The sequence below is a fragment of the Panulirus ornatus genome, chromosome 11 (assembly GCF_036320965.1).
Source record: "Panulirus ornatus isolate Po-2019 chromosome 11, ASM3632096v1, whole genome shotgun sequence".
In the NCBI taxonomy this organism is placed as follows: domain Eukaryota; kingdom Metazoa; phylum Arthropoda; class Malacostraca; order Decapoda; family Palinuridae; genus Panulirus; species Panulirus ornatus.
Genome location: NC_092234.1, coordinates 34,210,494 through 34,222,614, shown reverse-complemented (window position 1 = coordinate 34,222,614; position 12,121 = coordinate 34,210,494). Strand labels below are relative to the sequence as shown.

General features: G+C 39.2%; 1 protein-coding gene across 3 annotated transcripts in view; it reads right to left on the bottom strand.

Annotated features, from left to right (window-relative positions):
* Positions 1 to 12,121, bottom strand: part of Rme-8 (receptor mediated endocytosis 8) — a 554,100-nt gene that overhangs the window by 311,717 nt on the left and 230,262 nt on the right. For 2 of the 3 annotated variants that reach the window (XM_071666770.1, XM_071666771.1), the window contains exon 14: positions 9,316 to 9,402. The exons of the other annotated variant lie outside the window; for it this stretch is intronic. In XM_071666770.1, coding sequence (XP_071522871.1) covers positions 9,316 to 9,402 — 87 coding nt within the window. The remainder of the gene's footprint in view (positions 1 to 9,315; positions 9,403 to 12,121) is intronic. 3 annotated transcript variants of the gene reach the window in all.

Genomic DNA, 12,121 nt, shown 5'->3' with positions numbered 1-12,121 from the left:
GCTCCTTAGCCTTTAGTGCCTCACCCATAACAGACCACTGGCAGTGGGCAACTCTAGTGCAGTGTTTGCAGGGGCTCCTAATTAATGTTCCTAGTAACGACTTCTATCTATTGCTCCTACCTACTACTTGTACTTAATGTTTCTACCTAATGCTCCTGCCTAGATGTCCCTACCTACTATTTCTATCTACTGCTCCTATCATTTTGCCAAAAGGTAGGGCTAACTCATAGTGCTCACTGCAGGAAAATCTAGAGTTATGAAGAATGAGCTATGTGAGTTGAGTGTTGTCAAATGTTACATATGACAAGGAGAGATTGTATGTTTGTAGACAGAATGCCAGTAGTCCACACATTAAAAGGGCAGAAAGAAAAGACAGCTAATTGGGTCAGAGGAGTGGACCTTGAAAACCACTAAAGTATCCTGAGTGTATTAGTGTATTAGTGTATCAGTGTATTAGCGTTATTCCTCTAATTTTGCTATCACATCAAATTCTTCCTTCAGTCTTAAATGGTCTGCTTAACACAATATCAATTTCAATTATAACTGGCATACTTACAGCTACAGCTTTAAAACTTCTATGACTCAATCTTAATAGCTGATTTTTCCAACTTGCTGCTTAGATATATTATTATCTTTAATCACTGTTTCCCGTGTCAGCGAGGTAATGCCAGCTAACAGATGAAAAATGACCCATCCACTCATATACACAAACATATACATATCAATTTATACACATATAGATAAACATACATAGACATAAACATATATACATATGTACATAGTCATACCTGCTTGCCTTCATCCATTCCTGGCAATATCCTGTCCCACAGGAAACAGCATTGCTACCCCCTGCTACATCATGGTAGCGTCAGGAAAACAGACAAAAAGGGCCACATTCATTCACGCTCAGCCTCTAGCTGTCATGTGTAATGCACAGAAAACCACAAATCCCTTTCCAGATCCAGGCCCCACAGACCTCTCCATGATTTACCCCAGATGTTTCACATGCCCTGGTTCAGTCCATAGACAGCACGTTCACCCCGGTATATCACATCATTCCAATTCACACTATTCCTTGCATGCCTCTCATCCTCCAGCATGTTTGGGCCCCAATCGCTCAAAATCTTTTTCACTCCATCCTTCCCACCTCTAACTTGGTCTCCCGCTTCTCACTGCTCCCTCCACCTCTGACACATTTATCCACCCTCCTCTGCACAACCCTATCTATAGCCCCATGCCTCGCAACCATATAACATTGTTGGAACCAGTATTCTTTCAAACATACCCATTTATGCTCTCCGAGATAACATCCTCGCCTAACATACATTCTTCAACGCTCCCAAAAACTTCATCCCCTCCCTCACCCTGTGACTCACTTCCGCTTCCATGGCTCCATCCACTGCTAAGTCCTCTCTCAGATATCTAAAACACTTCACTTCCTCTAGTTTTTCTCCATTCAAACTTACATCCCAATTAACTTGTCCCTCAATCCTACCGAGCCTAATAACCTTGCTCTCATTCACATTTACTTTCAACTTTCTCCTTTCACACACTTTACCAAACTCAGTCACCAACTTCTGTAGTTTCTCACCTGAATCAGCTATCAGCACTGTACCTTCAGCAAACAACAACTGACTCACTTCCCAAGCCCTCTCATCCAAAACAGACTGCATACTTGCCCCTCTTTCCAAAGCCCTAACATTCACCTCTCTAACCACCCCATCCATAAACAAATTAAAAAGCCATGAAGACATCACACATCCCTGACGCAAACCGACATTCACTTGGAACCAATCACTTTCCTCTCTTCCTACTCATACACATGCCTTATATCCTTGGTAAAACTTTTCACTGCTTCTAGCAACTTACCTCCCACACCATATACTCTTAAAATCCTTCCACAAAGCATTTCTATCACCCCTATCATATGCCTTCTCCAGATCCATAAATGCTACATACAAATCCATTTGTTTTTCTAAAGCAAACACCTGATCCACATCCCCTACCACTTCTCTATAGTTTAAACACTCTTATCTATCCCCTTTGCCTTTGTACCATGGCACTATGCATGCATTCCGCCAATCCTCAGGCACTTCACCATGCACCATACAAACACTGAATATCCTTACTAACCAATCAACAACACAGTTACTGCATATTTCAATAAATTCCACTGCAAACCATTCCATCCAAACCCGCTGCCTTGCCAGATTTCATCTTCCGCAAAGCTTTCACTACCTCTTTTCTCTTAATCAAACTATTCTCATAGACCCTCTCACTTCACACACCACCCAGACCTAATCACCAAGTATCTGCCACTTTATCATCAAACACATTCAAGTGACCTTCAAAATGCTCAATCCATCTCCTCACTTCATCACTACCTGTTCTTACTTCCCCACTTGCCCCCTTCACCAATGTTCCTATTTGTTCTTTTGTCTTACGCACATTATTTACCTCCTTCCAAATCATCTTTTTATTCTTCCTACCTTGCTGAAGCAGGGGGTAGCGATGCTGTTTCCTGTGGAGCAGGCGGTGACAGGAATGGATGAAGGCAAGCAAGTACGAATATGTACATATGTGTATATGTATATGTCTGTGTATGTATATGTATGCATGTATATGTTGATATATGTATGTATGTGGAATTTATTAAAAAAGGGGGTGACTGTATTGTTGACTGGTTGGTAAGGTTATTTAATGTATGTATGACTCATGGTGAGGTGCCTGAGGATTGGCGGAATGCGTGCATAGTGCCATTGTACAAAGGCAAAGGGGATAAGAGTGAGTGCTCAAATAACAGAGGTATAAGTTTGTTGAGTATTCCTGGCAAATCATATGGGAGGGTATTGATTGAGAGGGTGAAGGCATGTACAGAGGATCAGATTGGGGAAGAGCAGTGTGGTTTCAGAAGTGGTAGAGGATGTGTGGATCAGGTGTTTGCTTTGAAGAATGTATGTGAGAAATACTTAGAAAAGCAAATGGATTTGTATGTAGCATTTATGGATCTGGAGAAGGCATATGATAGAGTTGATAGAGTTGCTCTGTGGAAGGTATTAAGAATATATGGTGTGGGAGGCAAGTTGTTAGAAGCAGTGAAAAGTTTTTATCGAGGATGTAAGGCATGTGTACGTGTAGGAAGAGAGGAAAGTGATTGGTTCTCAGTGAATGTAGGTTTGCGGCAGGGGTGTGTGATGTCTCCATGGTTGTTTAATTTGTTTATGGATGGGGTTGTTAGGGAGGTGAATGCAAGAGTTTTGGAAAGAGGGGCAAGTATGAAGTCTGTTGGGGATGAGAGAGCTTGGGAAGTGAGTCAGTTGTTGTTCGCTGATGATACAGCACTGGTGGCTGATTCATGTGAGAAACTGCAGAAGCTGGTGACTGAGTTTGGTAAAGTGTGTGAAAGAAGAAAGTTAAGAGTAAATGTGAATAAGAGCAAGATTATTAGGTACAGTAGGGTTGAGGGTCAATTCAATTGGGAGGTGAGTTTGAATGGAGAAAAACTGGAGGAAGTGAAGTGTTTTAGATATCTGGGAGTGGATCTGGCAGCGGATGGAACCATGAAAGCGGAAGTGGATCATAGGGTGGGGGAGGGGGCGAAAATTCTGGGAGCCTTGAAGAATGTGTGGAAGTCGAGAACATTATCTCGGAAAGCAAAAATGGGTATGTTTGAAGGAATAGTGGTTCCAACAATGTTGTATGGTTGCGAGGCGTGGACTATGGATAGAGTTGTGCACAGGAGGATGGATGTGCTGGAAATGAGATGTTTGAGGACAATGTGTGGTGTGAGGTGGTTTGATCGAGTAAGTAACGTAAGGGTGAGAGAGATGTGTGGAAATAGAAAGAGCGTGGTTGAGAGAGCAGAAGAGGGTGTTTTGAAATGGTTTGGTCACATGGAGAGAATGAGTGAGGAAAGATTGACCAAGAGGATATATGTGTCGGAGGTGGAGGGAACGAGGAGAAGAGGGAGACCAAATTGGAGGTGGAAAGATGGAGTGAAAAAGATTTTGTGTGATCGGGGCCTGAACATGCAGGAGGGTGAAAGGAGGGCAAAGAATAGAGTGAATTGGAGCGATGTGGTATACCGGGGTTGACGTGCTGTCAGTGGATTGAGTCAAGGCATGTGTATGGGGGTGGGTTGGGCCATTTCTTTCGTCTGTTTCCTTGCGCTACCTCGCAAACGTGGGAGACAGCGGCAAAAAAAAAAAAAAAAAAAAAAGTATGTATATGTGCGTGTACGAACGTTTATATATATATATATATATATATATATATATATATATATATATATATATATATATATATTTTTTTTTTTTTTTGTGTCTCCCACGTTTGCGAGGTAGCGCAAGGAAACAGACGAAAGAAATGGCACAACCCACCCCCATACACATGCCTTGATTCAATCCACTGACAGCACGTCAACCCCGGTATACCACATCGCTCCAATTCACTCTATTCTTTGCCCTCCTTTCACCCTCCTGCATGTTCAGGCCCCGATCACACAAAATCTTTTTCACTCCATCTTTCCACCTCCAATTTGGTCTCCCTCTTCTCCTCGTTCCCTCCACCTCCGACACATATATCCTCTTAGTCAATCTTTCCTCACTCATTCTCTCCATGTGACCAAACCATTTCAAAACACCCTCTTCTGCTCTCTCAACCACGCTCTTTCTATTTCCACACATCTCTCTCACCCTTACGTTACTTACTCGATCAAACCACCTCACACCACACATTGTCCTCAAACATCTCATTTCCAGCACATCCATCCTCCTGTGCACAACTCTATCCATAGTCCACGCCTCGCAACCATACAACATTGTTGGAACCACTATTCCTTCAAACATACCCATTTTTGCTTTCCGAGATAATGTTCTCGACTTCCACACATTCTTCAAGGCTCCCAGAATTTTCGCCCCCTCCCCCACCTTATGATCCACTTCCGCTTTCATGGTTCCATCCGCTGCCAGATCCACTCCCAGATATCTAAAACACTTCACTTCCTCCAGTTTTTCTCCATTCAAACTCACCTCCCAATTGAATTGACCCTCAACCCTACTGTACCTAATAACCTTGCTCTTATTCACATTTACTCTTAAATTTCTTCTTTCACACACTTTACCAAACTCAGTCACCAGCTTCTGCAGTTTCTCACATGAATCAGCCACCAGTGCTGTATCATCAGCGAACAACAACTGACTCACTTCCCAAGCTCTCTCATCCCCAACAGACTTCATACTTGCCCCTCTTTCCAAAACTCTTGCATTCACCTCCCTAACAACCCCATCCATAAACAAATTAAACAACCATGGAGACATCACACACCCCTGCCGCAAACCTACATTCACTGAGAACCAATCACTTTCCTCTCTTCCTACACGTACACATGCCTTACATCCTCGATAAAAACTTTTCACTGCTTCTAACAACTTGCCTCCCACACCATATATTCTTAATACCTTCCACAGAGCATCTCTATCAACTCTATCATATGCCTTCTCCAGATCCATAAATGCTACATACAAATCCATTTGCTTTTCTAAGTATTTCTCATATACATTCTTCAAAGCAAACACCTGATCCACACATCCTCTACCACTTCTGAAACCACACTGCTCTTCCCCAATCTGATCCTCTGTACATGCCTTCACCCTCTCAATCAATACCCTCCCATATAATTTGCCATGAATACTCAACAAACTTATACCTCTGTAATTTGAGCACTCACTCTTATCCCCTTTGCCTTTGTACAATGGCACTATGCACGCATTCCGCCAATCCTCAGGCACCTCACCATGAGTCATACATACATTAAATAACCTTACCAACCAGTCAACAATACAGTCACCCCCTTTTTTAATAAATTCCACTGCAATACCATCCAAACCTGCTGCCTTGCCGGCTTTCATCTTCCGCAAAGCTTTTACTACCTCTTCTCTGTTTACCAACTCATTTTCCCTAACCCTCGCACTTTGCACACCACCTCGACCAAAACACCCTATATCTGTGTGTATATGAGTGGATGGGTCATTCTTTGTCTGTTTCCTGGCGCTACCTTGCTGATGCAGGAAACAGTAATTAAGTATCCAAAATATGATAAAATAAGAACAGGTATTGGTGATGGGTTATTCAAATGCAAAGGGAAGTAATGCATCAGTTGAGGGTGAAACTGGGGGATATTGGGTATTCAGTAATGTGAATGGAAATGGTGACTGGATTTCAAGCTAGCTCATTAGTATGCAAAAAAGGCACTTTGAAGGAAATTGTGTTGAGAGGGGCAGTGGCTGGGATGTCTGATAATTCTTGTGGAGGTGAGGGTGAAGACTTGTATGGGTTTTCGGAAAAGAGGAAACATCATAGGTGAGGAGGAGAGAGTGATGAAAGTGAGTGAGCTTGGAAAAGACTTATGCGAAAAAACACCAGGAAAGTTTGGGTGTAGAATGTCAAAAGGTGAGAGTACATGAAGCTACAGGGGTGGGTGAAGAATGGGAAGTATCTATGGAAGCATTACTAGCATGTGTGTGTTATGCGTGTGGCATATGTAAGGTGATCAGGCAAGAAAAGGTTATGAGTAGTGAGATACCAAAGTAAAGTTGTTAATGAAAGAGAAAAGAGAGATGTATAGGCAGTACTTACAGGAAAGGAGGGCAAATGATTAGGAGATGTACATGAGAAAGTGGCAAGAGGTCAAAATGAAGGTGCAGTGATTGAAAAAGAGGGCAAATGAAAGTTGGAGGTGTGAGAGTATCAGTAAACTTCAGAGAGAACAAGGCTACGTTTTGAAAAGAGGCTGATAGTTTGTAAAAAAAAAAAAGAAAAAAAGAAAAAATGGGAACACAGGTGAAGGGAGCGAATGAGAAAGTGGTTAATAGGTAACAATGAAGTGGAGGAGGAGACGGAGAGTGTCTTTTGAAGAATTGTTGAACGTGTGTGATAATAGGGTGGCAGATGATAGGTGTCTGAGTCATGGTGGTATGCAAGGTGAGAGAGTCATGGGGAATAGTTTGATGAAAAGAGAAGTGGTGAAAGCCTTGCATTGGATGAGATGTGGCTTGAAGGCTGGAATGGATGACAAAGTTGAATTTCTTTAGAGGGGGTGACCATACTGCTGATTAGTTAGGATTTTCAATGTATGTATGGACCATGGAGAGGTGCCTCATGATTACCTGAATGCATGTATAGTGCCATTGCATAAAGGCAAGGGGAATAAAGGTGAATATTCAAACTACAGAGGTATAAGTTTGTTAAGTGTACTTGGTAAGTGGTTTCAGAAGTGGTAGAGGATGTGTGGATCAGGTCTTTACTTTAAAGAACAGGTGTGAGATATAATTAGAGAAACAGAAGGATTTGTATATGCTATTTATGAAACTGGAGAAAGCAGAGGTTAGTGATGATAAAGATGCCTTGTAGAAGGCATTATGAATATATGATGTGGGTTGAAAGCAGCTCGCAACAGTGAAGTTTTTATCAAGGGTGTAAGGTATGTGTGTGATTAGAAAGAGAGGAGAGTGATTGCTTCCACATAAAGGTTGGTCTGCAGCATAGGTATGTGATGTTACTATAGCTGTTTAATTCATTTATGGATGAGATGGTGAGCATGGTACATGGAGATGAGGTCGAGTATGCAGTTTGCAGGGAGAGGGGGCTTAGGAAATGAGTCTGTTGTTTGCCAATGACACAACACCGGTGGAAAATTTGAGTGAGAAGCTGTAAAAGATGATGACTGAGTTTGATAGTGTGTGAAAGGAAAAAGTTGAGAGCAAATTTATATACAAGCAATGTTCTTACGTTTAGCAGGGCAGAGGGATTGGTTAGTTGGAATGTGAATCTGAATGAAGAAAATATGGAAGACATGAAGTTTTAGATTTCTGGGAGTGGATATGGCAAGAAATGGAATCATGGAAGCAGAATTATCATAGGGAAGATGAAGAAGCAAAGGTTCAAGGAACATTGAAGGATGTGTGGAATGAGAAGATGTTATCCATGAAGGCAACTATGGGTATATTTGAAGGTATAATAGGCTCAAAAATATAGTATGGATGCAAGACATGGGCTACAGATGAGGATACACAGAGGAGGGTGGATTTTGTTGGAAATGAAGTATTTGAAGACATCAAATGGAGTGAGGTAATTTAATCAAGTAAGTAATAAAAGGGTATGAGAGAGATATGGTAATAAGAAGAGAGTGGTTGAGATAGCTAGAATGGTTTGGATACAAGGAGCAAAAGAGGCAATATGGAAGGGACAAGGAAGAGGGGGAAACCAAATTGAAGATAAAAGGTAAAGTGAAAAAGACTGTAAGTAACAAGGGCGTGAAGCTACAGGAGGGTGAACGGCATTAACGGGTTAGGGTAAACTGTACCTGTGATATACGAGGGGCGATGTGCTGTCTATGGACTGAACCAGGTTTAAGCTCTTTTGCACAAAATGTTTTCAAAACACACCCTTTGGGTTAGAATAATGGGTAGGTTATACTGAAGTACAATATATCCATCTCACATCTTCGGTTTCTATCTACCCTCCTACTTCCACCTACTTTAAATAATCCATTTCTACTGCTTTTATATCTTAATCATATGGATCTGGGTTTCACATCCAGACATCAAGGTCAGGCAAGGAATTCTAAATGGAAGGTACTAGTACACTTCACATAAATTCTAAAAGATTAATTTTAGCTTCAAATGCAGCCATATCAATGGGAAGAACATGCTATCAGACATTTCAAAAACAATTTTCACAACTCATCTACATTAAAAAAAGACAAGAGATTAATCTAAACTGCAAGACCACCTAAAGATATATAAGAACTTTCAAAGGGAAAAAATGAACAGGACATGGTATCCATATAACAACAGTTAATTCAGAAAGAATTCTTTTAAGCTATTGTACTTAACTAAAATACTGCTGACTGCATAAGATTCTTTTATGAAAATAAACAAATCATCACTATAAAATAATGAAAGTATTTTGACCTTAACATCAAAACTACCAATTATGTTTTAAAACATAAAATAAAATAACTTTTACAAACTGAAGCAAGTATGAGTCCTAACAAAGGTATCCTTTTGACCTTATCAAATTCCTTAATAACACACCTAAGCAAAGTAATATTCTTTCGATACAAAGTACCAATTACTTTCACCCAAGCAAAGCTGAGTTTAGTATTTTACAACTTTAAGGTTTGCTGCCTTCACCCAAGCAGAGCTGAAGTTAATAGTGGAATTCTAATAAAGAGTTCCAATTTACCATCACCAGAGCAAAGCTAAATGCCGATTAATAATGATCACTCTTTACTCAGGTGAAATAAGTACTTACATCTACATGTTTTTGCAGGTATGCCTCGTAGCAGGCCTCCATGTGCTTGGCTCCTATTTGTAAATGTCTTTCCACAGTCTCTATTTTCTGTACAGTCAAATAAATTAGGATAATATGGTACAAATGCTATAAAGACAGAGAACATTATAAAAAATTATAATACAAACAGCACACAAGAAAACAAACTTCTCAAACTAAACATCAGTCACTTCCTCAAGCACAAACAAATACAACATGAAAAGCAACAAATAATTACTGGACTGTACATGATGCAAAACTTATATCAGTATTCACAAAGAGTGAAGAGATTGGTTGTACTCTTAATAAAAATGGACATGGTAAACATAAAATCTAAGCATGGATAATCTAAGCATGGATAATCATAAAATTATAATCAACATAAACATATACTCAACTGTACAAATATACAAATATAATTAGGTGAGTTTGGCTGATCAGTTAATCCCTGAATATGTAATCTGAAATCAATGACAACTGTTATATAACATGGTTCAAAATTCCCTACACCTGGTTGCCACTCAGCACTGGGGATATGAGGAAAACACAAATTAGTAGAATCAGATTTTACCAAAGGATTCAATGGGATAAGAGAGGGTTCTATATTCCTGAAGGAGATTTCTCAACTTTCATGCTATAATTTGAGTAAAATGTAGAGAAACAGAGTACAGTTCAGGTACATTATCAATCCATTTTAACAAAAGTGAAGCATGAAATATTGTATAAAAATATTATTTTTGTTATCCAGCACTAAAACAAATAAGAGATAAGGATACGTTCCTGACATTCAACCCACCCACCCCCCGCCCCATTATTTTACTTACTCTCAACATTTATAAGATGTAAATTCATATACAGTGTACCTTATTACAAAAAAGTTATGAAAGTACATATAATATATACAAGTGTACACTTTATGAAATGGTGCAAAAACTGACATGGCATTCCATCAGCAAAAGGTGGCGTGCAGACACAGACAGATGTGATGTTGAAGAATGGGCACGAATTCTAGTTAAAGTCTAGAGAGGGTACTTTGTAATGAGGTCTGAGATATCACTTAATTTCATTCAGGTCAACCAAATAAATTCTGAAGGGACCAATATTTACACAAGATTGGGTGAGTATTTTCTAAATGACAGCAGTAACTCAAGTGTTATTTGTTGGAGATCCTTCCTCATCTCTTAACCAAAATCAATTCTATCAAGTTTGTGGTGAAAAATAATGAAACAATATAAAATACAAATATCAACTATAAATTTAAGGGAAAATCTCAGGGAAGAGATTTAAACAATCACAACTAATTAAAGAAGCTAGCTGTGAGGATTCATTGTAGCGGTACAAAAGTGAGCAGGAGGAAGGAAGGAAAGTATGAGCAAAAAACATCCACTTCCTCTCTGCCACTACCAACTAAATTTTCACAAACGCGGGAGACAGCGACAAAGTATAATAAAAAAAAAAATAAAAGCTTCACTCAAGGTATTAGCTACTCACTTCTATAAATGTGCTAAATTCTACATCAGTAAGAAAACAACAATGCCTAAGCTCATCTCAATACAGTAGATTGGATTATAAAGTTTAGGCTTATAAGCGAAGCACAGGAGCATCTAAGTCTATTCAGCACTCTTAATGCAGTTTAGAATATTCCATCTTAGAAATTTATTTGACCTCAAGCAAATGACCAATTTCAGTTTTGACAGAACAAGAAGGGAAGAAGAAAAAGTATACGAGAGAAAATCGCCCAAATGTGTTCATCTGTGAGCTCAATGCAATAGATATGTTTCCAAAAAAGTCTGAATATCATATTTTCTTCCTTATGTATTTGTAATGATACCAAATATTAATTTGTAAAGTATGACAATACGAACACTCTTGTAATATAAGAAGTCAGAGTGTATCTCCACCATAAGTGGAGGTTACTTTTCACTGCCTACTTTTCCTCTGGCACTACCACCTAAACATTACCCTTCAACTTCATGCAAGGGATTGGCTGTATAATTTTTGTGCAACATATCATCATTCATTTCAACTTTAAATGTGGTCAATTCCATATCAGTACGAAAACAACATTCTGTATGTGTCTTAGTGAACACCAACACTTGCAAGTGATTGCTTTGGCAAACATCACCGGCTATAACTGAGCACAGTTTTTGAAAATCTTTATCTTTTTTTGTTTTTTTAATTCTGGTTTTATGAAAGCCAGACAAGTAAATAACCAGATAGTAAGTTACCAGACAGCAGTGACCAAAAGTATCTATTTTGTTGGAATAAAAGTAATTGAGGAAAACTAATGTAATCATTTAATCAATTGCACTTTCACAACTTAAGTAGCTAAATCAATGTGACTACCATCACTGTCTCGACAAATCTCAAAACTGTCCGTTACATCACAAAATATATTTTCAAATATCTCTGGCATTAAGTCACCAAAAACATATTTTATGATTTCAGTTTTATCTTACAAGATTTCTGATGTCCAAATCTTGTCTCTATAAGAAGCACATTTCTTTATATACTTCGTTGCTGTTTTTTCACATTAGCAAGGTAGCACCAGGAAAAAGATGAAAGAAGGTCACATCAACTCATATACACATATGTATATGTATATGCACATACACATATATTTCTTTCTTTCAAACTATTCTCCATTTCCCATGTTAGCGAGGTAGCGTTTAGAACAGAGGACTGGGCCTTTGAGGGAATATCCTCACCTGGCCCCTTCTCTGTTCCTTCTTTTGGAAAATTAGAAAAAAAAAAAAAAAACAAGAGGGGAGGATTTCTAGCTCCCTGC